The sequence below is a fragment of the Parasteatoda tepidariorum genome, chromosome 10 (genome assembly GCF_043381705.1).
Source record: "Parasteatoda tepidariorum isolate YZ-2023 chromosome 10, CAS_Ptep_4.0, whole genome shotgun sequence".
NCBI lineage: Eukaryota > Metazoa > Arthropoda > Arachnida > Araneae > Theridiidae > Parasteatoda > Parasteatoda tepidariorum.
In genome coordinates, this window is record NC_092213.1 from 61,821,781 (window position 1) to 61,848,919 (window position 27,139).

The 27,139-nt window shown below is 27.6% G+C and overlaps 1 protein-coding gene across 2 annotated transcripts in view; it reads right to left on the reverse strand.

The window, feature by feature from the left end:
* The window catches only part of LOC107442078 (zinc finger protein AEBP2), a 36,846-nt gene extending 13,070 nt beyond the window's left edge, over positions 1-23,776 (reverse strand). Inside the window, exons 1-4 of one of the 2 annotated variants that reach the window (XM_043045388.2) lie at positions 23,377-23,776; positions 11,872-12,616; positions 7,762-8,023; positions 2,120-2,244 (exon numbers count right to left, since the gene is read on the reverse strand). In XM_043045388.2, coding sequence (XP_042901322.1) covers positions 2,120-2,244; positions 7,762-8,023; positions 11,872-12,616; positions 23,377-23,675 — 1,431 coding nt within the window. In that variant the 5' untranslated portion in view covers positions 23,676-23,776. Of the gene's footprint in view, positions 1-2,119; positions 2,245-7,761; positions 8,024-11,871; positions 12,617-14,777; positions 17,700-23,376 lie in introns of those variants that run through there. The other variant, XM_043045389.2, reaches the window with a different exon arrangement.
* Positions 23,777-27,139: the final 3,363 nt, after the last annotated feature.

The window sequence follows — 27,139 nt, forward strand, 5'->3', positions numbered from 1 at the left end:
TTTTTACCTTCAATTCTTCAGTGGCCTGTCATCAAAGAAACGCAAAGATTTCTTGAACTTGAATTTCTAACTAAATAAAGTTCTAAGAAAAATATCCATAAAAAAGTTAAGTAAAAAAGGATATTAGCATTTAAATATGTAAATAAGAGATATTATTAAAATAATCAGTGTGAAACTCTAAGAGGCTTTATTAATTTAAATTATGCAGGGCAATGATTGAGCACTATAGTACTTATTGATTATGTAGTCTAAGTAACATACCTTTAATACAACTTTTGTGTCAACACAAATTAGTAACAAGGGAATTAAAATATTTAATAGAGAGAAATTTATGAGGTTCAAACCATGTAAAGAAAAGAGCATGTGGAATTTTCAACTAAATTATTTAAAAAAATTTCATTTTGAAAATCATTATCACAATTTTTTATGAACTGAAATAATACTAATAATTTGCGCTTCTTAAATCATAATGTGATTTATATTTTGCAATGTAGCTTTTGAGAGGCAAAAGATTTACGCTGTGACATTCATTATTTTACAGTTATTTTTGTAATATGTCTCCCAACAATGTGCTAATTCAGTTTATGAAATTAAAGCCATTTTTAAAAATTTTAAAAGTTAAAGGTAGCTCAAATTTTATACAATTAAGTAATAAATTTATTAGAGCTCTTTCTAATCATACAAAAAATTTTATTTTTCAACATCATGTTTAAAAATAAAAATCATTGTATAATCAGAAATAGCTGCAAGAAATGAAATAGAAACTTTGAGGAAAAAAGTTTCGAATTTAGAGAAAATTATTTTTGTCAAAAACTAAGGCCAAATTTATAAAAGACTATATGAACTTTTAAATACTAAAAATTTTAAACAAAACAATTTGTCAATTGCTGGTTGTCAGAAACATTACATCTCATTCTTCTTTGTTACATAATTCTGACCCCATAAACATGGCTTGGTCAATTTTTAACACATTCATTGATATTTTCTAGTGTGTAAAAAAAAATATATATATATATATTTTTTTACTTATTTATTTTATGAAAAGGTCATTTTTGAAGTTTAGAACTTTGTGAAAGGTTCATTCAATTAAATTTTTGTAAAAAGCCTCAAGTTGGATTTTTTTTTAGAAGATCATTTTTCGAGGTTTGGAGTTTTGTAAAGGGTTCTTAAACTTTGTAGGATCCCTGCCTACAATATTTTTCATTAAACATATTTAAATTAAAACTTTGCATAAGCATGCATACTTAAGAAGAAAAAAAGGGGGATGCATTTTTTAAAATTTATTTGTGAAAAATAAAAAATTAAGAAATGTAGATCAGCAGTAACATTACATCTGATGTGAAGGCACTCACATATCAAATAAGTGAGTGCCTTCAAAAAAGCTTACCTCGTGAAAAAAAAATTGTTTTCTTTAGCTAATTTTAAAAAGTCCTTTCGGTAACTACACTATGTAGTAGGGAACAATACTGTTCTAATGTATCTAAATGACTTATTTGAAGTCAATATAATTTTCACAACTATTAGATTTTACTGCATTTTTCAAAAATCAAAACATTGCTGAGGTTAAATAAGAACCTGTTTTGTAATAAATTATTTTCATTAATGCAAGAAATGTACCAATATCTCAAGTAATGAATAATTCCTACATCAATAAATCTTTCTCATAATATGATATTCTCTTTGCACAATTTAGGTTAACACGTTGAATGCCACACTAATTTTACATGGCTCGCCGGTCTGGTCAAAATGATTTTCTCAATATGTATTGCATTACTTTCTTCAAACCATTTTAGTAACGATAGTAATATTAAAAAAAAATTAAAGGCATTAAAAATTTACTCAAATTATGTGTTTCTAATAATCTTGGCTTCGCCGGTCACCGGTGTGCCCCGTGGCGTGACGAACAAACTCAGTGCCAGTCACCGGTGATCCCTATGGCATTCAACATGATAAAAGGTTGCCAAACAATCACTTTATGGTTTTAAGGTTGGATTTATCTAAACTTTACACTTTATCGAAAAATACAAAGTGTTCTTGGTTTAAGTTACTTCTGAAAGGCATAAACTCTTCATTATACTGTAAAAGTTAAAATTGAGAAATAAAAATTTATTGGCATTACCTTGCTATAAAAAGTTGCGGTTCTAAGATCATTTGTACTTGGTGAAAGTTGATCAGAATGAATGTCTATTAGCTTGTACCTGATTTGCTCCATGATGTTAGCATCAAAAAAATCTTCGGTTTTAGCTGAAATATGAGTTATTCTGCGATTAATTAAATGCCATACAACATTCATAAAAAAAGGTGGTCAAATATAAGTTTGTGAACAAATTTGTGGTGTTGGCAAAATTTTGTTTTCATAAAGAAAAATTCTTTACTTAAAAAATAAACTCCACTGAGTGGTAATATTTTCAATTTCTATGACTAAAATAATAAAAATATTATATAAAATAATCATAAAAGTAATAAATCACGTAAAGCACTCTTTATAGAAGAGTGGTTAATACAAAACTATTTTGGAGATGGTTCAAATACATTATAAACCGGGGAAATTTTAGTGTAGTTATTGAACATACGAAATTAGGTCAAAGCAAGGAAGGAATTGTAAAAAATAACTAATAAAATAAATAACTACTTGGAATAGTGAAAAATCATACATTGTTAATGAACTTAGTATGACCACACTTTTTTTCATTGAACTAAATTTGTGAACAATAGATACAGTGGAAGCTCATAATTGAAGTCTTTATTGCTTAAATGGAAAAGATTTCTAAATCAGAAAATGTTTGACTTAAAATCAAATATGTGTGATTCAACTGTATCTATACAAAAATAATTCTTAAAATATATAATTATTTACATTTTCAAAAAATTTTATATCATGGAATGTTATATTTGAGGTTGTCGAACTGCTTAACATAAATCTTTTTTTAAAAAATAGTCTTTTAATCACTTATCTTTCATAAATCGTGTCATTATAGCATTAATCTTATTAATAAATTTCAAAAAATTTATCTAAATTTTTCAACAGTATTTCTACTTTTTTTTTTAAACTTTAATAAAAGCAAATGCCAAAATAAAAATATCTTTTAAATAAATATAAAAATGTTTAAGTTAAAACTAACAAACACTCTTTTACTTAGATGCAATCTGATTTAATTTTGTTTTTTTTCTTCTTTTTTCTTGATATAATAATGATTTAAAAATAAATTAAATTTTAGTAAAAGAGAAACGATTTAATGAAATACAACATTTGTTGCACTGCTGGTTAAACACACAAATTCTTAACTTAATCATTTTATTTTATACATAATTAAACTAAGCATAAATTTACATCTATGAAAACTGTTTCATAATTAGAACAGAAATACATTTATATTACACGGAGAAAAAATAATGCAAAAACAAACACACATGATTAATCTTTAAAAAAAAAAAGGGAATAGTAATTTTTTGATTAATTTAACAATAAATCACATGAAACTGAATATCTTAATAAAGAACTTCAGAATCAACATAAATTAAATCCCTTAAAAAATTTATTTTATTATTAAAGGATCAAATAAACTGAAATTTTCAATCCAAATTACAAATATGAAGATTTAATAAAAACTATAATAAATTGAGTGCTATTCACCCTCCCACTCTAATATTGTGTAATATCAATGCCATCAAAGTTGTTTTAATTGTTTAATAGAGTTTCATAAATGTTGATGTATGCTCAGTTTGTTAAGATTATTAATGAAATGACAAAGTTGCGAATCTACATTATTTTTCCAGCAATGCATTTATATCAAAAACATTTTTTTAGAAATTTCTAAGTAAGAAAGTTAAGAGAAATTTTGAACGTTTCACGAAAGAATGTTCCCCTGATGTTTCCACGGTTGTCACTTATAGATTTTATAGTAAGCAAAATTCCGAATCCATCAAATAAGAAATGACCAATAGGAAAGCTAGAAGAAAGAAACACATTTGAACAACCCATAACAGTATTATAATGTTATACGGAGCACAAGCATCACCTCGATCTTTTTCTCTCTCTCTCTTTTTTTAACTGCAACCAAAGCTAGCTCTAAGCAACATATTAAGCAAGAGCAAAGAAAAAAATCCATTTTTTTCTTACATCTTTTAAAGCAAATGCCTACTATTTATCATAAGTAATAATATTATTATTAAAAATATAATATAAATAATTAACTTTAATTACAGCTAGTTTTACATCATAAATATTAAAAAAACTATTTTTTATGAACCAAATTTTACAAATGAAATTTGAATCTAACCATATAAACAAATTATTTTAATAAAATATATTATATACTAGCATATCCTTCTAATTTTACTTCTAAGTGAATCAGTTATAGAACAATGAAATTCAGCATAAGAATATGTTAAATTTGGTGTTTTATTATTTGAAAAATACTAAATTACATCTTGTTTAAATTATATATTAAAATCACATTAGATTATAGTAATGCATTACAAAGGGGGCCAATATATTTGAAACAAGGGAGATATTTTAACTACCATACTTAATTTGGTACTATTTTTTACTGACATTTAGTTTTTTGAACATTAGTGTCTTGCAAAAAGACAAACAGACACTTAACTAGCTATATAAAAATTAATTTTGTCTACATTTTTAAAGAATGGTGCAGATAAAAATTACTGTAATCAGCAATAAAATTCTAATGCAATAAACAAAGATTACCTTAAGTCTTCCCTAAAAATCATTAAAATAGTAAATAACACACGATAACAATGGTAAAATAGTTTACAAGCAATACAAATAATAAAAAGTTACTATGATAATTAAATGATAACATTAGTTTAAAAGTAAAAAACAATATATATATTAACTAAACAAATATATAAATAGGTTCTAAAAGAGTAACTAATTTAACTGCCTAACACTTTTATGTTCAAATTTTATTTAAACAATTAACAAGTATTATACAAAACCAGCAATTAAACTAATGAAAATTATATATCATTTACATGTAAAGTTACTTAAGTCTGTACAGTTAAAAATTAACCTAAATATACAACAATTAAAAAAACTAGACAAAATAAATATACTATGTATAAAAAAAATGCATATCACAAAATATTTCTAATTATTTCTAATAAAAAGGTATGCAAATTGGACAGATAAAATAATAGGAGCACATTAGAATTATTTAAAAATACAGCTTACAACTTAAAAAATATATATAAAAAAAATAATATAAAATATATTTAAATATATAAAAAAATGTTTTATAACATTTTTATTTATGAATAAAAAATACAAAACTTAGCTACGATTTATCAATTACGTATAGCAATAAATCTGATAAGAAAAATCTGTAGTACTCCTCTATCTTATTGTATATAAAACACAGGTTTTAGAAAAGAGACACACTACTAACATTCAGTGATAAACTTGAAGCGTAAAGATTTAATATTACACAATTTATAAGCTAACACTATAAGTTATATAACATTATAAGTTAATAATTTATAACTAATGCTCCTGTTATTTAATCCAATGGACAACATATACACTGACTCAAAACTATTGGTGTAAACTTAAAGAAGTGGTAGAATAGGTCCAAATTAAGTAAGATAAAGAATGTAGTTAATGTAAAAGAGCAATCAGTTGGGAAAAATAAGTTACAATTAGGATTCATGTCAATATGACAACAAATTTGCCGATTGAAATATTCCTGTATGCCACTATTTATATTATCATGTTAAAAAAAAAAAAATTTAGATTTTAAAAATCATGCAGAAATTAGTAGCAACAATGGCCTAAAGAGATCAGCAAAACCATGTGGATTTACAATTAAATCGTTGAAAAGTGTTCACATCAAAAAGTGATTACTCAAATGATGAAAAGTGATTACAATTCATGATTTGCCAATAACATACAACATTTAAAAAAATACAATATTAAAAAATCTATATTTAAAAAACCACATGGAGATCCATAGCCAAAAATGTTAATGACAAGATCGCATGAATCAACACTAGAATCCTCATGAATCAAGTGAGCCAAAATAATATCCTATTAAAAATATCAGGATTTCAAAGCCACATAGAAATATAAAGCAATGCGTGCCAGAAACACGATTATATAAAAAAAAAATTAAAAAAATTAAAATTAAAAAAAAAAACAAATTGGAATTTAAAAAGAAATCCTCATGAATCAAACATGTGAAAAAGTGATTACTTAACTGCATGATATTAGAATAATGAGATATAACACAAAATAATTAAGATTTTAAAAACCGTTTAGCATTTAGAATATTTCAAAATTGAGACAATAGCTTTTTCTTTGTAGAAATATTTACAACTAATATGCACCCAATACTTGCATACTGGTATAGCTAAAACTTTTTTACATTTAACTACTATGATATATTTTTAGACCAATAAATGGAATCTTAGGTATTCCTTTTGGATGACTTAACTCTCAATGCTGGTGTGAAATCTAATAATAAAAAATTTAGAAAAACCATTGATTTTGAAAGGAATCATACAAGTGGATTAAAAAACTAAATATGTTACGATTTTATTTATTTCTTTAATCCATCCAAACACAGATTTTATATATTACTAATTTTCATCAAGTCAAAAAAGAACTTGCGAAAAAAGAAAGTCAAATCAAAAGAGAATTTTTAAATACTCTATTGTTTTCAAAATACAATACGATTTTATTTAATCCTATTCTGTATGGGATGAATAAATCTCTTATTAACAATTTTTTTAACGGTACATGAACTATACAAGGCTTTCATGCACCTTTAGTTTTCACTAAAATGAGGTTTTTTAATAAATATGAAAAACAAATAAAACACAGTGTAATTGAGATTCTGTACCCTTGTCAAACAAATTACTTAAGAAAACTTAAAACAGATATTGAAAAATTAAGAATTATTTCGAGCATTTACAATAACTTGAAAACAATGTCATCCTTTTTACCCTATTTTATTCCCAGAATAATTGACACAAAAGAAATATTTGTCACACTGTATTCTAACACCACTTAACAAAGTTTTGTTCCATTAGTTCTAAGAATTTTAGCACATTTATAAACATAAAATCAACGGCTGAAATTCAATCAAAATATTATCATCATATACAATGGTCTCTTGTAACAAGACTGTTAAAGGATAACCCTCCTTAATGGTATATTAATCTCAGTCCAAATTAGATAATGTTTATTTTGATAAATATACAATTCCATATTTATTAAAAAATATATATGGTTAAGGTGTAATTTCAATGAAAAAAATGGCGATCAGTAGACTGCAAACAATTTTTTAATTCCCACTTGTTACATTTAGTCCCCTCATGGCTGGTGGCAACCCTGAATTTTGCTGTATAGCTAATAGAATAAAAAATTAATTTTGATAATATTTATTATTGCCACTTTAAAAGTCAAAAAGATAAAAAAACTGTTTGATGAAATGAAATGAAAAACAAAAATTTATTCACTGCACTCAAAAAATAAGAAAATACAAGAAACAAATCTGCATCATCTAATAAGTAGTACTCATTAAGTATTTTCTTATTATTAATTACCATCAGAAGATGTTAGAAATCCCCAAAATGTTCTCATTAATCACAGAGTAGATTCATCTTAAATCGACAAGAATCAACGAGAGACCACTATATTGAAACGACAAAATTTTGGCAGTAAAAGTACACATGAGAATAAACATTTAAAATGTGCAAGGTAAACATCAAGGTTTAAAAGAAACGAAGAAAATTTTATACCGTTAACATGTTTCCGTTTGTACTTGAGGTGTTTTTTTCTTTTAAAGCTCTTGAATCCCATTTCATCTCGACATCTTCCATTACGAGATCCATTGCTGTGGCCACTGTTGTCAAAATGGGAGTTTACATGTCGTTGTAATGCTGCTTGGGTAGGGAAGTACTGGTTACAGTTGTCGACTATACACTTAAAAGGCTTGTTCCCACCGTGTTGCAGAATATGTCGCTCCAGCCAACTCAAAGAACAGGATGGTTTGTTATAAACCTAAATCAAATAAAAAAAATTTAAAAAAAAGCAGTGTGAATGTAGACAAAAAATACATTGTCAATTATATTTCTGTTTACTGGAATTCTAACCACCACACTTTCATTAGTGACTGTGTATAAATAAAACTAACAGGCTGAAATTAATAGTGCAGAATTCTAATAACAACAGCAATCAGAGATGGATTTTTAACAACTTTAAAAATAATTCTTATTCATAAATTCGTTATTTTTTTCAAAAATAAAACAGTAATCATTTGCAGAAGTAAAAAAAAAAAAAAAAATCAAGATTTAGTAAGCAATTACAATTTACTTAAAAGCTGAACACATTTTCAGAACTCATTGCTTTACTGTATTTAAATTACACTTGCTTTCCGTAGGCTTTTATTAATTCATTTCTGTCTGCGTCAGGGCGAAATCTTATGATGACATTTCAACTAGCTAAAGCACAAAAATATCTACTGGAGCTCTACGTATAATGATAATGGTAGTTGATAATGGTAGTTTCAATCGCTTTGTGCAGCTAGAAAGCAGAATTTGTAGCAATATCATTATTAATCAAAATTGCAATAACTTTCATACAAGCTAGAGTAGTCATATTTTAAGTGGACCTTAAAGTATGAAATAAAAATAGAGAAACGTTTAATTAATTGTTGTAATAATGGGGAGAAATTAACAGCTGCTCATGTATTATTTGTTAAATATGCATATTTTCTGAAAGGGAAAAGCAGAAAGTGTTTCCTTTGTTTTAAAGATGTGAACAGTTTCTTACAGATTTAAATTTTTTTTTACTTATTTTATTCTTAAATTACTTACTTGACTAATAATTTTCAGAAAAAAATAGTTTATTAAAGGGATTACCTAGCTAACTAAAAAAATATTTTTTCTAAAGCTTTAAAACTTTGGTAATACGCATTATGAACGTTCAGTAAAAATATCAAATTGAGTTATAATTTTATTATTATTTATCAATTTCTATCTAATTCCATTCCACTCATTCCTAAAATGATGGAAATCCATTTAAAGGCTAAAATATTGCATTCCTGTATACCANTCCTTTGTTTTAAAGATGTGAACAGTTTCTTACAGATTTAATTTTTTTTTTACTTATTTTATTCTTAAATTACTTACTTGACTAATAATTTTTAGAAAAAAATAGTTTATTAAAGGGATTACCTAGCTAACAAAAAAAATATTTTTTCTAAAGCTTTAAAACTTTGGTAATACGCATTATGAACATTCAGTAAAAATATCAAATTGAGTTATAATTTTATTATTATTTATCAATTTCTATCTAATTCCATTCCACTCATTCCTAAAATGATGGAAATCCATTTAAAGGCTAAAATATTGCATTCCTGTATACCAATATTTTTTTTAAAAAAATAAGAAAATGTTATGTTAGAGAAAAATTTTCTTCCTTACTGAAACTCTGTTAGAAAACAGGTTTAAAACAAACAAACTAGGTTCAATTAAAAACTAAATTCTATCTACAAATGTTAGAGGCTAAATATAGAGGGAAAAAATAATAGAATTGATTTAGATACCAGTCAAATTCAAGTTCAATTTGGTAAGAAACAAAAACACATGCAACCAAATTAATGAATGATTGGTGGAAAAATTTCTATTTAAATATTAATCTTTTATTACATGCTTCGTTTTAAAGATTATTCGGCTGTTGGTTATAAATAACCAACAAAACCTGGAAAGTCGTTGTGAATCAAAAGATGGTGAATCAAATGCGCAATTCAAGATTCATGTCATGATGCCTTTGTATAACAGAATTTTAAAGATTATGTCGAAATCCGGGTTCAACTGCTACAAAACTATTTAAAATACCAAACAAATTCTTGATTTAATAAGCATAAATTGAGTGTATGTGACAAATAGTTACTTAAACGTAGGATACAAAATTTAACTGGCTTAATATTACTGTATTAAAAATATCAGGACTTTACAAACAGTGTAAAAATTTGTAGCAATATGGATTTAGGATGAAATTGGCATAAAGCTGAGCCCATTAAAACATGATCACTCAAAAGTGTGATTTAAAATTTCTTTGTGTTAATAATCTAACGTTAAAAAAGAATGAAAACCCCAATTGATGTATTTTTTTCTCTTCTCATCTATCTACCTCACACCAGCTGGCACACCCAGGCACCCATGTCTCGTGCCAGTCCTCTTGCCTCCTTCCATCCATTTATTATTATTTAGCAAAATTTTATTGCAGCACAAATTTTATAATAAAACTAAATTTCAAGTCCGAAAAAAAAAAGAAGCTATGAACAGAAAAGGGGAATCGTGCAAATACTTTTACTGACTACCAGAAATTTTTGCTAGTTACCAACCATTTTCAAATTATTGGAGCCCTAAGGAAAATTGGAGCCTCCAATTTCTTTCGAAATAGAAAAATTTCTTTTTTTAATATAATTCCAGTTTAATATAATTTCATCCAGTCAAATTTTGTACGCTCATGTCATATCAGCTCCCTGCCATGCTGTTGAGAAACATTTAACATTATCTTTATCTATCACTGTCTTAGCCTCAACAAAAATGTCAACCGAAATCTAGATAAATATTCAAAGTTTTAAAATGATATACAATATGAACTACTTATAACAATCTCATATTTAAAGAGATACCAGATATAAGATGGAAAATTAAGCCTGTTGCTTGATACAATGTCATATGCATTAGAGTACACTATTCCAGCAAACAATGTTTTCATTTAACCCTTTTCTCAGATTAATAAAGGAAATAATAACTGAAATAAGTACAAAATAATTTAAAGTTTTACTATACATAATTGCAGTTCAACACAGACATTAAATACTTAAAACAACAATATGCACTAGTATTGTAAAATCATTACAAATTGTTGAAACAAAATTTTGTGAAAATAAATAATCAACATTGGATAAATACATTTTTATTTCTCAGAAAGTATTTACCAGAGGCAATTAGTGCAAGTTTTTTTTTCTTCCTGTAAGCTTGAACCTGTGCGTAGGACTGTTTTTTTTAAAGACATTTTGTTTGTAATTGATGATTGCGAATTAGATGTAATTTAAAAGTTTTTCGTGCGTGAAACAATCAAATGTAGTTGATTTTGTAATCAGAAGATTGACTATTGCTGTGCATAATACAGATGTAAGTGATTAAAGAATGGCCAAAGCCTAGAAGTTATTCAGTAGAATAAAAAATTTGACTCACATTTTATGGGTCAGTCTGTTCATATTTTACCTGTATGTTACTGCATAGTTTTAATTATAAAATTTATATTTTTTTACATTTACATGTGATTTACTTTTACACATTGATTTATTTTTCTCAAATCTGGTGACAAACTTAGCAATGAAAAATAAATCAGCAAAACGACTGAAATTGAGCGTTAATAAATCAGTTTCTTTAAATCTTAATTTAACAATATAAAAAAAGTTTTGGTATTAATGCATTTAGCTGGATAGTCGTTAAAGTTGCCAATGAACAGTAAACTCAACAGCTTTTTATTTAATTTTTTAATTGAATAAATAAAAAATTAAAATAAAGAAAATTATTGATAAAAAAGCTAAATTTACTAGGGCTGGCAAAATGGATGAGTATCAATTCCTATTTAAATTAAATAAAAATTTAAATAAAAAGTTCAACCACTGAAATAAATAGTGTAAAAAAAAAATAATGGTAATCAATTGGCAAATTTTTAGAGTATCACATAAAACACTTACAATACAATTTGGCTTATAAAACTCCACTTTGAGTATAAGTTAAATTGGAATAAATGTTACAGAGGAAAGTTGAGTAATTTATTAAACTGTTCTATTTAAAAAAGAAAAGAAAAAAGAAATGAATTACTTTGCATCCAACCCAAAGGCAGACAAAATTTTCTTTGTCCATTTGTACTTGTACATGTTGATTCCTTATATGTTCGACTAGTTCAGCATTACCATCTACATATGCTTGGCATTGCATCCAATTGCAATGTAGTTCAGTTGAGGAACAATTGGATTGATTTGTGCCATTACATGATACAAATTCGGGTTGTACAGCTATTTGTTGTGAGGACCCAGAATTAAATTTATAGTTTTTAACATCACATTTAATGGTAGAAAGTGTACACTCTTCAATTTTATCACTTTTTACATTGCAATGAGTCACTGAATTTTGGAATGATTCACATTTGGAGTTTGGCACAAAGTTTTTACTTTGGTAGAGGTAGTTTTCCTTTGGTTTTGTTATTTGCGAAGTTCCAAAGTCACATTCTTTAGAGAACAGAGATTGAGGAATTTTGTTGGAGAAAGAAACAGTCTCACAACAATTTCCACATGTACTACAGTCTGTAGTTCCCGACAAAGGACAAATTTTTTGTACAGTAGATTTGTCCTCAAAGTCCATCTGATTAACTGCATCATCATTTTGATCATTAAAATTAAGATCTGGTGAAGATGGAGGCATAGAATGGGGGGATCCTGCTCTAGAACACAAGTCTGGCTCCTCTGGAGAACTTGGAGAAGATACACTGTTACTATCACTTCCATTGCTGCTATAATGACAAGAATCAACACTACCTTGGTCGCTGCCGAAGTTGCTCACTACAATGCTGTAAAAAAATATTTAAAAAATTTAAATACCTAATAAAGTACAAAATAAATAATATAACTTTTTATCGACAGTTTATGGCTTATTCATGTTTTTCTGTCATAGTTACATACATATAGTCTGTCTATAGGAAGAACTCCCCTCACCAGTCATCTGAAGCACTGTCAGTGTTTAAGGTTATGAGGTAGAACTATTCCAAGTAGGGTTGTGGCATGGTAAAAACATTTGGAGCAAGTTTTGACAGGTGCTGCCAGAGCGAAAAGTATCCAAAACTCTCCTCTCTAAAATGTGCTTCTTCTTGTTTTAGCAGCAGACAAACATGGAGGGAGTTCTTTAAACAGACAGACTTACAAAATTTACTTCAAAGCTAAATTTTGCAATCAAAATCTTAATTTTGATGAGTAAGAATTTTGAAAATTTTCAACTTATAAGAGAAGAAACCTTCATTTTTAGAAACAAGAATTATAGTTCTTTTAAGAAGGAATTGTAGTTTTAAGGGCAGAATAGATATAATATATGATAAAATTAAAAAGTAATGATTATGATTTCTATTTTGCCTATGATTATTTATGATTTCTATTGTATTTTAAATTTTACAATACAGATTTTACGTACTACGGTAACATGTATATATTTTGAAGCTTTTACTCATTGTACTTAATTCGGCTTTAATACAAAACATATTCCTTTGCTCTCACCTCAGATCAATTTTGAAATTTTTAGATGATTTAATTTTATTTTTAAAATAATTATTCACCTTGTTTTGCCATTTTAACAGTCCTCTAACATAATTGCAACAAATTTGGTTCAGAAAAATATTTGTGGTGGATTATTCTGTAATTTACAGCATTAACTTGGAAGTTTTTGCACCTATTTTGTGAAGAATATTGCGTACTTTTCTATACAGACAAATGCGTGATTTGTTATTATTATTGGTAACATGAGAAGAAATAAAAATAAAACAAACTATTTTCCGTCAAGACTATAATTCTTACCACCATAGATTCAGACTTTTGATAAGATAAAAATATATGTTAGTAAATAACTTTTATATAATTCCATCCTAAATGCTAGTGCACAGCTAAATACAATTACTGATTAGCAAAGCTTAAATTGCAAAACTTAATACAAAGAGAGAGAAAGCACCAGTCAAAGATCCAAGATGAAATGCAAAAGCTGCTGACAATCCTACTTTGATTCAATGAGTGACTTAATATTTAGGACCATAATTAATAAATTCCACTAACGTTAAAAAAATAAAAAATTGTTTTATTTGTGATCCTGGAATAAATTCCACTAACGTTAAAAAAAAAAAACTAGTTTAATTCTCATTTGTGATATTAGAATAAATTTCACTAACATTAAAAAAAAACTAGTTTAATTCTCATTTCAGATCTTGGAATAAATTCCACTAACGTTAAAAAAAACTAGTTTAATTCTTATTTGAGATCTTGGAATAAATTCCACTAACGTTAAAAAAAATAGTTTCATTCTTATTTGTGATCTTAGAATAAATTCCACTAACGTTAAAAAAAAATAGTTTAATTCTTATTTTGTGATCTTGGAATAAATTCCACTAACGAGTTTAATTCTTATTTGTGATCTCGGAATAAATTCCACTAACGTAAAAAAAAAAGTAGTTTAATTCTTACATATGTGATCTTGGAAAAATATCAATATAGAAAAATAAATAAATAAAGCCTACTCAGTACTGCAGCTCATCAATTTATGCCATTTTAACATTCAAATTTGTTTATAAATTTGTCTCAAAATTTTTTTAATGGAAAAATATATTATAATGAAAAAGAAAAGAAAAATATTAGCATGATATTATAAAATTGAGGAAAAGACCATTGTTTGGACAAACAATTTTTAGGAACAGCATTTCTCATTAATAAAATGATTTTTCAAACGTTTGCCTTTAACGTAATAAATGTAAATGATAAAATTTCATGATCAAAAATAAACAAAACACGAAACTATTAATAAACGCTTAAGTAAAATAAAATCTTAAAAACAAAAAAAAGGATAATTTTTGAAGGAATATTAAAAGAAAGCAAAAATTTCCAGAAATAAGAAGGAAAAAAAAGAAATTCTAATATTAAAAATTATTATCCAAAATGAAATAAGATGCACATCGTTCGAAGAGACAAAACACTCACCAGCGCTTTTCGCGTCTGCTATAGACAGTGGAACGCATAAGGGGCATGGAATTAATAATCATTCTTTTCCAACCCTTATTACGGGAGGCCTGGCTTCAAGGAGGTCTTTCCGCTATTTTTGTTTTCTTTTTCAGTTTGCCACGCGTTTCGCATACACCTTTACCCCGCCCCCTAAAACTTTATTTTAATTTAGAACAGTGTTTTTGCATTTCAATAAAATAACGAAGAAACATTTAAAATACCCGCTGTCGGCAAAGGAAGATTGTATGAATGCAGTAGAAATATGGATAAAGAAAGAAGCGGAAGTGTGTGCAGGCAGACTTCTTCTAAGGTTTTTGTGAAACATCTACAAAATATTTTTGTGATTAGCTCCAATTAAGGTTCTTTTAGCCAGGATTCTTTTTTTGATAATTGTATGGATCCCCTCCTTTTTTTTCTTGTGAATTTGTTAAAAATAACAAAAATTTGCTTTCAAATAAAAACATTTTAGTCTTTAACAGGGTGCCTAGTCAAATTTTTCAACAAAAAATAAGCACCTTTTATGTACTTTTTTTTAAGCACTCAAAAAATATTTTTAAACACTTTACAAAAATAAATAAATAAATAATTAGGATCTCTGCAGTAATAAAAATTACTTTTTTCTATCGTTTAAAGTTCTTAATTTATGAACATAAAATCAATAAAATTCGAAAAAAATTTTCACTAAAAAATAATCACGATAAAATAACTAGTTTCTGATAAATATTGCAGAGAAAAATGTGAAAAATCATGAATTTTTTTGTAATTTAGAACGACAATCGACACGGCAAAGAAAAAATCTCTTTTTTTAAAAGATAGAAAATTAAGCACTTTTTACAAACCCCGAATAAAAAAAAAGCACCTTTAAGGACTTTTAAAAAATGCAAATCAAAACTAAGCACTTTTTAAAAAAGCTACGCACCGTGTTAAATAATATAAATAAAAAGAATTTTTTTTTTTTTACTTTTTTCATTTAAATAAATGATTTTTCCATTTAATATTATTTACATATAGTTCTTTCCTGCTACACGCAAAATGCTAATTAATGACTAGGAAAAAAAAATTTGAGAAGGGTTTGTCTTTAAAATAAAAATTTATTAGTGGCCCGTTTTTAAGCCAAAATATTTTATGAAAAATGCGTTTTTACAATAAAATGATCTGCGATGAGTCCAATTTACGAACCCTGATTTCTCCAAATCGAACCACAGTGAAATGGAACAGTTATTAAAACAAAAGATTTGAGATTTACAGTTTTTGAAAAATAGATATAAGTTATATACGCTTAGAAATCACAAAAGGAAATAAATAGTTCCATCATATTATATTTAATAAACATAGAGTAGAACAGAAAAACTAAGAAAATATCCAAGCACACATAAAATGTATGATATTGATACTATACTGATCATAGAAATCACGACGATATAGTGCTTAACGTAGCGTTGAAACACAGTAAAACGCCTTTCAACAGGAAAAAAAAATTATAAATAAATACAAGCTTTCTAGCTAAAGTGCTCTTGAACTATCTGGTACCTCTTCTCCAACGCCGCACGCAAGAATATGTAACAAATTTGGCAATTACATAAAACAGGAATTACATATGAACAATTACATATGAACAACCAGGGCCTGATTATCGCCAAGGCCCAATAGGCATGGGCCTAGGGCCCACAGTTTCTGAGGGGTCTCAAAAATTAGTAAAAAGTTTAATGAAAGGTGGGCTAGCTTTGTGTTGGTCTAAGTATTAAATAAAAAAACAGTGTTAAAACAAACAATATTAAATAAAAATCAGAGGCTTGAGCAAAAATCACTGATTTCAATTGTTGTGGCCACCAAACTATTTTTATTTTGATATAACATTGTTTTGTATTTTGCTTCAATTTATAGATACGTAAACTTTATCTTAGAAAAGTAATCTTCAATTGTCTGCTTTCAAAATTTCTTAGAATATTTATCTTGAACCATGCAGTTCAATAGATTCTTTTTCATTGTTAGGACTACTCTTCAGTAATTTAATTTCAAAATATCTCGTAAGGGGCCCGGAAAATTTGGTGGGCCTTGAGCCTGAATTTGTCTTCATCGGTCCCTCTGAACAACATAAGATAACCCAAGCCTCAGAAATGAAGAATAACAGAGAAGTGTAATTTAAAAGTCATTTCCGAGTTAATTCAGAAAGAAAAGTTCATTTTGTAATAATAAATATAATATGGTAAGTAAGAAGGTTGTAATTCTAATTACAGAACGAAAATCTGCCACATATACATTTCTGGCGCGTGGCACGAAAGTATAACTTTCATAATTTCATTTCCTAAGAACAACATTAAGTCCTAAATACGAAGTTTAAAAAGAGAAGAATAAAATAAAATAAAAAGTACTACGCAGTTCTGTTAAAAGCCCGAAGTTAAAATTAACAAGTTTAATACTTTTAAGTCGATGTATATTATAACGTTGTTTTTATGCATTTTATTTTTCCCATGCAGAACATTCTACCACATTTTTAGAACAAAAAACTGAAAAGAAAAGTGAGTCTCAAATTAATATCAATCTAATAATTTCTGTTTACTTTCTCATATAACACAAAAAAGGTGTTATAAAAGAGAATTCAAAAAGGAAGAGGGAATAAAAATCCCCCCTTTCATCGTCTATAAATTTCTAGAAAAAGAGAGTATTTTGAATTTAAAATGCTGAATAAAGGTTAAATGTGCATTGCTTTAACCCCACTCACACACATACCCACAAAACAGATGTGTGACGAAAGGCTTAGCAACAGCTGAAAGTACTATAACCCCCCCCCCTTTACCGCCATGTTAACAGATATACCTATGACGGAAGCAGAGGAAAGTACAAGGTTAAGGACGAATCGTAATAAAAACAGCAATTCACAGATAAATCAATACTTTTCAAAATTTCTACAAAAATTACTAAAATAAAAAATTATGTACAACTAAAAAATTATTTTTTTATTTTTATTCAACAGTACATAAATTAGCCAATCAGTAAAATTGAAATTTACTTTTAATATAGAAACTAGAAGAAAAAATAGCTGAACGATTAAAAACAGCATTTAACAGACGAATAACCCTCAAAATTTCTTTAAAAAAAAATTAATACAAAAAAGCAAATAATTTATTTTAGTATATTTATTCAGCAGTTCATGAATTATCCAATCAGTAAAAATGAAATTTACTTTCTAATAAAAACAAAACGGTAAGAAAAAAATTAGTGATTAAAAATGAAATTGTTTTCACATGTAAAAGAAAATGAATGCAAATCACAACAGAGATTCAAAGGTTGAAATTATCGATCAGCGCAATCCTGAAGGTCGTATTCGTCGGACGGCAACCAGAAATAATTTTAAAAGGTTGTCGGAAATGATGTTTTTGGTATTTGTGAAACTGCTAATTGGAATACCAAAAATTTATACATTCGTAAATTTTTTTTAAAAAAATGCCTTCATGCTAGTTTAATTTTAATTGTATAAAATAACAAATAAAAATAAACTATAATAACTCAGTTGAAGAATAACATTCAATTAACAATTTGAAAAATCGAAGTTATGTAGGAAGTTGCATGTTCTTCAAATTGCACCTAATTAAATTTAAGGCTGGTATACTGAAATATTTACACATTAAAACAGAACCTTAGACCAGACAACTGAGGTCAGAGAGGATAACCTAGCTCAAATTTTTTTTACCCTTAAAAAAATTAAGTTATAAATTAAATTTAAAAATTCAAATAGATATTTTAGAACAAAGTAAAATACAAATGTAGGAACCACTCTTAAATAAATTATAGTTTAAATACCCCATCACCAAAAAAATGTTTAGTCTTCGTCAATAATTATAATTGAGAAAATTGTATAATAATAATATTGATGAAAAAAAAATTATTTTTTTCTAAACAGAAACCTTTAACAAGAAAGCCAATCAATTTTACAATTAAAATAAAAAAAAAATAATAAAAAGTGACGGGAAAAATATTTTTTTATGATAACATTTAACAATGGATTTTTCCGCGAAAAAAAAATCTTCATTTTCACCTAAAAAAAATATTTAATTACTTTTATTAAAAACCTTAATTACTCCTTCCATATTTAATTAAGAAGCATAATTGCTCAATCCTTTTATTCTTCGTGTGTGTTTTGTAAAATGACTATGAATTAAAATTACTACCTCTTGAAATAAAAACTTTTTTTTTTCTTTTTTGCTGCCATTGAACCTTTTTTTCTTCCTTCTTTTAATAGGAATGAGCTTGACAGAAGCGCTCCAATGTTATATACATATAGAACTTGAAATTTAAACTCTAATCCTAGTTATCTCATTAAAAATTCAAGATGATGGAAAACTATACCATTCCCTGATTTAATTATTTCTCTTTTATTTGATTGCAAGTTATTCATTGGGTATGTGCAGTGAGTTACGTTTCCAAGAATTTTTTTCCAGAATGGGTAGCTATACTTTTCATATCAATATATCATTAAAACTATAATTCTAAAGAGCAAGTTTTATAATAGCATTTTTTTTTCTTTTACTCAGACTTCTTATAAACGATTATTTTTTTTCCTTCTTTTTTAGGAGTCACATACAAGACAATGAAAATTATGATTTGGTATATAATGCAGTTTTCTATTATCTCCTTCATTCAAAATTTTTAAGGATACTGAAATAGGTAGTAGATTAATCAAATTCTAAATAATTTAATAGTACTTCCTATTTCATATTAAAAGTTCATGTTGTTTAAACAACATTTAGAAATAAACTGTCTAGAATAATAAATTATCTTCAGAAAAATTTTATTTTATTCATCTTTTTAGTTCAGCTAGAAAGTTTAAATAATTTTTGTATTAGTTAAAAAAATAAAAATGATACTTATAAAGTGGCATAACTTTTTTTTTTCTCATGACTTTAAGTACACTTTTTTTCCACTCAGATATCCAAAGAAATCAATAATCCAAATAAATCACAGATTGATCACTGGATGACAAAAGTTTGATTTCTCTATTGCCAATTTTATTTTCTTCCTTTTTCAGATTTTTCTGCAAAATTTGCGAACAAAAAATTNTCCACTCAGATATCCAAAGAAATCAATAATACAAAGGATCCAAATAATCCAAAGAAATCACAGTTTGATCACTGGATGACAAAAGTTTGATTTCTCTATTGCCAATTTTATTTTCTTCCTTTTTCAGATTTTTCTGCAAAATTTGCGAACAAAAAATTTAGATAAGAAAAAAAAAGAGTAAATTTTCTTTTCTGTTTAATAAACCAGCTGTTCCCAATTTTTTTCGGCTACGAAATTCTAAAGAATCACAACTGACTTTTTAAATAAAGTTTATTAAGGTAATAATAGTTAATGTTATAACCTATAAAAGATATTTCATCGCTTTATCATTAATAATTTTAAATTAGTTTCTATGTTCAGTAGTTAAATTGCAATCCTTCTACTGCATCTAGTCAAGGTATGGACTCAACTTTGGTATGCATTTATAAGCCTAATTATGGTTCACTTTGAGATGAAAACTTTAAAAAAAACTGTGATAAATATTAAAAAATAATTATTAAGGAAACATATTTCTTTATTAAACAATTTAATTATTTTATTTCAATTTAATAAGCGTTATATGAAATATGGGAATATTTTACGCATGCTTGTATTTTCACCATTTATTCAATGTATTAGATTGTTATTAGAAACATTATATTTTCTTTAAAAAAAATGCCAATATTCACATATATTTTACTTGAAATAATTTCATTAAGGTTTTTGAAAGATTAAACAAATTGTGAATTATAATTGCATTACTACCTATTATTGAATTATAATACGAATCTAAACATAATCAGAGGTTTCAAAACTTATTCTTGGCTATAAAATGTACTAACTCGCAGAGCCCCTTTAACTTTTTCAGGGAACCCTAAGGTTTCAGGGAATGTCATTTGGGAAATGCAGTAATAAACAATTCAATTAGACATTTTAAAAGGATTAAAAAATCATCAGGCAAGTTAAATAAGTATTTTAAGTTATCATTTAACTTCATCAATCTAATAATCAATAATCAAAAATAATGAGGCTTTCTGGATCCTAAACTATTTTACAACTTCACAGACAATAACTTTTATTTTATTAATTTAAAAAATTGCGACTGACTGCTACCATTGCCAAATAAAGCATCCATCCAATTGTTTTCTGTATTGTAGTATGCAATAAGATACAGAATATTATTTCATGTAATAATAGTAGGATTCTGTATTGCAAGTAAAAATTATAAAGGTAAATTTTAAAATTAATTAAAAATATCCTTTTTACATTGCCAAGGAAGAGAATAATTTATCTTCAATATATTTACCATACAGCTCTGCATTTGCATGATATTGCTGGTGCCTCATAAGGGCTGAAATTAAGTAGAAAAGGAAGAACCAAGTATATTTTTGGAAACAATGAATAATCTAAAATGCTCCTTAACCCGACATCTATACAATTGACACTAAGACATAAAATTGAGAAACTGTGTGCATTCCTTATTTCACAAAATGATAGAAAGACTTAAAATTGCTGTATAAACTTTTTTAAACTTAAAGATTCCTTAGACGAGGCAATCCAATAGATCAACAAAACTGGGTAGTATTTGCTATTTTAATATAGAAGATATACAACAGCTTCAAACATGACTACACATTTTTGGAAACGACATCAGTACATTGAAGATTTCTATATCAGTATTTGTGTTGAAATAATTATGATGTGCAAGCCCAACCATATTAAATATAAGTAGGGTCACTGCCTGCCATCTTGGTGATATAAAGTGGCATGAACAAGCACATATGGAACTAGCCCTGAAGTGCATTTTTGGTATGTCATCAACAACTATGACAAAGTAAGAATTTTAATAATCCATAAGATTAAGAAAGATTTTGTATTGGATTGTGGTTACCCATAATTCTAACGTTCACTCTATTTGAGCTTCATAGCACATTTACAATTTCTCTACATATCACCGTGTCCCTTAAGGATATCAAAATTAAGTTAATATTACAGTTAACATATGGCAAGTGCTTTGCAAAAACTTTCTATTGTCAGAATAAGAGCTCATTACTGTCAAATCTTGACCAAAGCTAGGTAAAAATTAAATAACTATAATAATCACATAATTGAGCCTCTATTAAAATGCAAGGATTACTAGTCAATTAAAGGCATCCTTGATTACATATATCACCTAAAATTCAATTTAGTATTCTTCTTCAGCATGTAACAATATAATTTCAAACTTTTTCAAAGATGAATAGATAAATAATAAAATTGATGGTACTTAATTATACATTCTTTACCTGTAGCAAGCCTTAGTACAAAAGAAAAATCCGAGCATACATTTAAGTGTTGCATAAATTTTTATGTTAAACCACGACTAGAAAAAGCTTTATAGTCCTACACACTAAACATTAAATAGTTTTTTAAAAAAACAAAAAAACAGACTGTATATTTCCAATATAAATTTACTTGATATTTATAGCAAGACAGATGTAAACACCAGTCTTTTTTTACCTTCAGTTAAAGATTATTTTTTCAACAATTTAAGACAGGTTACTTTTTTGTTTAGAACACTTAATTTGATAATTGAAGTACATATAAGTTATTTATAATTGAGGTTCAATTCTAAACTCTAGCAGATTAGTGCTCTATTACTGACATGTAAAACCAGCAAACACAGACTCAAAGAAAAAGATAAATTTGAGCAAGTTTAACCATGTTATGAAAAAGTGCAAAATTTACAGCTGATTAATTAAACACACATGTGTAGTTGTTTTGATATGGGCACTAATTGGAAATATAGACAATTTTATTATTAGTGTTTGTTTACAATTTTTGCAGATAACAAGCAAAAGTGGTACTAGCTAAATGGCATTTTTTCTATTTGTTACTTTCTTTACATATTAATTTTAAAAAATGCAATAAATCCCGAATTTACCCTCTCACGGGGAGGGGGGGGGCTATCAAATCCTCCGTTAGGGAAATCTTGGCGCCACTCCAGACGGCTAGCAAATTATTGCAACAAACAGATTTCATTTTTATTAATAAGTATACATCTGATCTGTTGTTTATTATTAATCGAGTGATTTTTCAACTATTATTTCACCCCTTTAGATCAAGTCGAGAGATAATTAAATGAAACTGAAAAATATCTACCATATTGTTTATAATTTTCACAAGAAAAGTACACATTATAATCATTCTTAATCCCAAAATACAAAACCATTTGTTTGTAACAAAATTATACAAATTAAAAAGATACCAGATCGCAACATTGAAGTATAAATAAAAACTTAATAATTATAAAACTAACTTAATAATAACATTATTTATTACTAAAAGCAAATAAAATCATTAAGAGGAGTTTTAAATTAGATAAAACATAATCATTCGATTCTATGTTATTGTATTTCATTCCCCCATATGTCCCAAACATATTATTAAACAGGGACTGTTCCAATGGTACACCCCACTAGGGGGTTAGCTTTTTATTGACAATGGAAATTAAACGTAATTATAAAAGATATATCACTTATTTATAATAGTTTTCACTTACCTGTCGGTGCTTGGCGATCGTCCGAGCCGACTATTGAAAGATTCTCTTCCAAAATATCCATTATTTTTAGCGTGAGAGTTTGTTTTTACTAGTGTATTGGTCTTGTCTTTTGGAGGGATTAGGCTATTTAATTTTTCTAAGCACTTCGCAATATCTGATCCATTTCTCACACCGTTCTTCTCCAGAGTTTGAGGAAAAATCGCCTTCATCGGTATCAATCGCACAAGGGGAACTTTCAAATTTATTGCTTTTTCAATTGCAGCGGCATCGGTCATATCGACCAAGCCGCTAGCCGCCATCTTGAACCAGCTCTGCCTGCTCCTGCTGCTCCTCTCAACTTCGGAAAAAAAAGAGAGGAATCAGAAAACATATTTTTTGTTCATTTTCTCTCCCCCTTACATCGTCGCGGAGTATCCTGGGATAGGAAAAGCTATACCCCCTCTTTTGGGGGTGGGCGAAGAGTCGGAAAAAGTAGAAGAAAAAAAAAGCCGTTGACATGTTCCGTATACTTTTTACATAAGTTTCGGGAATTTTATTTTCATTTTTTTTTTATTCCTTGAAAAGTGCCCCTCAGTTAACCCTTTCAATATAGAGAACCCTTTTTCCCGTGTCATCCTGAAAAGTTTATTTTTTTGCAGAGGCACGAGTTTAAAATTAAAATGCGTCGCACAAAAATTATTCGCTAAATAATTTTGTCTGCTTATTTTATTCTATGCAATATTTATTGAAATTATCAAATCTCTTTTCCAGGGGCTTAGCTGGGGTTCAGTTTTTGAGGGGGACGAAATTAAAATGAACTGTCACAGTAGCTCTTTAAATTTCACACACAAGAAAAAATTCTTAAAACTGCTTAATATCTGGTAAATAATTAATCATTTTTATTCCTTCCTTGCTTTAAATTATTAAATGAATTTAAATCAATGATGATTCCAGTGGAGTACGCAAGGGAGGGGTTTAGGGGTTTGAACACCCCCCTTGAGCTCAGACAAAATGGCAAAAATAAAAATTTTAGTAGAAATTATGCGGGTATTATTTTTTAAGACTATATATTTTTATTTGCCTTATGCCTACCATTTTTTCTCACGGTATTTCTCAGAATATTGAAAAAAACATTTAATATAATAGGGTTGTACTTTTGAAACCAAATTCAAGTAATACTGTTATGGACTGGTTCCTTTCTGTTCTGCCAGTCGCGATAGTTTTCGAGACTGGCTGTCATTCGCGAGGTCTTTACGCGATGATTCTGGAATCTTAGACGTTCTGTCATCTTTGAGACAATTCGAGAATTTTGGAGATGGGGTGAAAAATTATATAAAATGGGGAACGGAGTACAATGTAAGTTTTTCTGTTGTACAGAAATGTGATACTTCCGTTGAAGAAAACGTTTCGAGCGTAACAAAATCTGATGAATGTGAAAGTGGCCCTCAAAGTGTTACTTCCCACCCATATGACATTGGATTTTTTTCAGAAGATATTACATGCGAGAAGATATTACATTATGTTCTTAAACTTAAAAAATCAAATTAAAATTTAACTAAACAATGTTGTCTAAATAAAATGTCAAAACTGTCTAGCTGTCTAAATTAGGGAAATAATAGTGCTTTATTACATACTTGAATTTCTTTTAGTAGCTTCAGAAAATTATGAACACCCCCTTGAAAAAATTCTGCGTACGCCACTGGATGATTCATATAAAAAAAATTTTTATTTGTCTGAAATAGTGAGAGGAATTTTTAGAGAGTTCTAATTATTTAGGGGGGGGGCATATACGCATCGTCCCCTCACACAAACGACGCCCTTGCTGTTTTTATTTGGATTTTTCTTCGTGGTCACTGTTTTGCACTCAGATCTTGAACTTATTTTTACTTTAAATTATTTTATTAATAAAAAAAAAGTAGAATTTGATCCCCATTGTGAATCTTTCGTAACCTTGTAGTTCTGTACTCAGTGCCAAAAGACAAGGAAACTCCTGAGTTAGGTAAAGAATTCATTGAGGGCTTTTTGATTGAAGTAGCGTTCCTTGGTTATTTTAAAATTAAATCAAGAGGAGAAGAAAATTTCTAACATTGGAAAAAATATTTCAAAAAAAAAAATTGCTTTATTCTCAACTAAAAAAATGAGAACGACAAAAATTAAAACTAACTTAAATAATTAATAACAAAAATTTCAGAAAGTAAAATTAATATACTTTTTGACAACTAGAACAAGTAACACATTCAACAATTTTGAACACCAAAACGCTTATGGTTTGAATGTCAGAAAAATATCTCAAGGCAGCCAACTATTATTCTGTTCGTTGTTGTTAATTTACGTCGCACTAGAGCTGACTATTCTGTTTGCAAAACATTTTATTGAATTACAGACAATAAAAAAAGCTAAAGCTTTCAGAATTTTGGATAATTATGCCAACATTTTTAAAAAAGCCTCACAACATTTCCAAGGAACTGGAACAAAGTAGTATTCTATGTGAATTTTTGAATCATTCAGATGCCGTAGCTAGCGTGGAAAATTATTGTATTTTAAGTCAAAATTACTAAACAAAGAAACATTATACATCAAAAAGAATCATACATTCAAACATAAAATTTGCACCCACAAACGAAATTTTTCCGCAAAGCGTAGAAAGCTGGCAGTCCTGCTAACGTGGTTATTATCATTCGCTATTGAAATAAAGCTAAACTAAATTTATTCACAGTTTTTGGAGAACGGTCTTATCAATTTCATTTCGACTTATATCCATACCTCCCAACTTTTATTCTCTAAAATTAAGAATATGTAGCTAATAATAGGAGGGGAAAATTTTTAATGGTCTATAGCAGGGGTTTCCAACTGGCGGGTCGCATCCGGCCCACGAAGAATTTTTTTGTGACCCGCGAACTAAAATATATTAGTTGTCATTTTTTTTAGGACAATTTTCGTAAAAAATCTATATGGATTTGAAATACTTTTGTCGTTAATAAAAACCTAATTTCTTCGTTTCTGTGAAATTTAACATACCAACGGTGCAAAATAAAGTTATTTCTCAGGTTTTGCATCCAAGAAAATATTTATTCAAATACAAAAATAATCGTGTATGTTGCTCTTTTTTATTTCATTTTTTTTGTATTTTGTGAATATAATTTAGCATGTGTGTATCAGAAATTTTCTCGAAGAAATTCTCCGATTTAACTTTTTGAAACCACTCATTTTGGACGAAAATATTTACACACACATTTGTAAATTTTAAATTTAAAATGTAATTATCTATTCACTTTTGGTTGCAGCAGATAAACCTCAATTTTCTCATTGAACATTTTGTGTGCTACTATGCAAGTTTTAATACCAACCTTTCTAAAGTTAATTAGATATCTGTAGCACATTAATCGTTTAATACATAGGTGCGCATTAAAGTTATTGTAGCCCGAATTTTTATTTTTTACTTAATATTTTTTTAAATATTATTAATAACAATTAAATATTTTTAAAAATCTACTTCTTATTTTAATTTGTAATTCAATACTTTTGTTTTGCACAACTTGGTAAAAATCTGACAGTAATATTTAACGTTCCTTCAAACATAAAAGAGTCCCACATAAAATTCTGATAAAGTTGCGGCCCGTCTCTTGATTTGTGTTTTTGATTGTGGCCCAAGGCTCCATATAAGTTGGAAACCCCTGGTCTATAGTAGTGGTTTCCAACTGGCGGCCCGCCGGCCTCATCCGGACCGCGAACTAAAATATATTAGTTGTAATTTTTTTTGCGTACAATTTTCGTAAAACTCTAT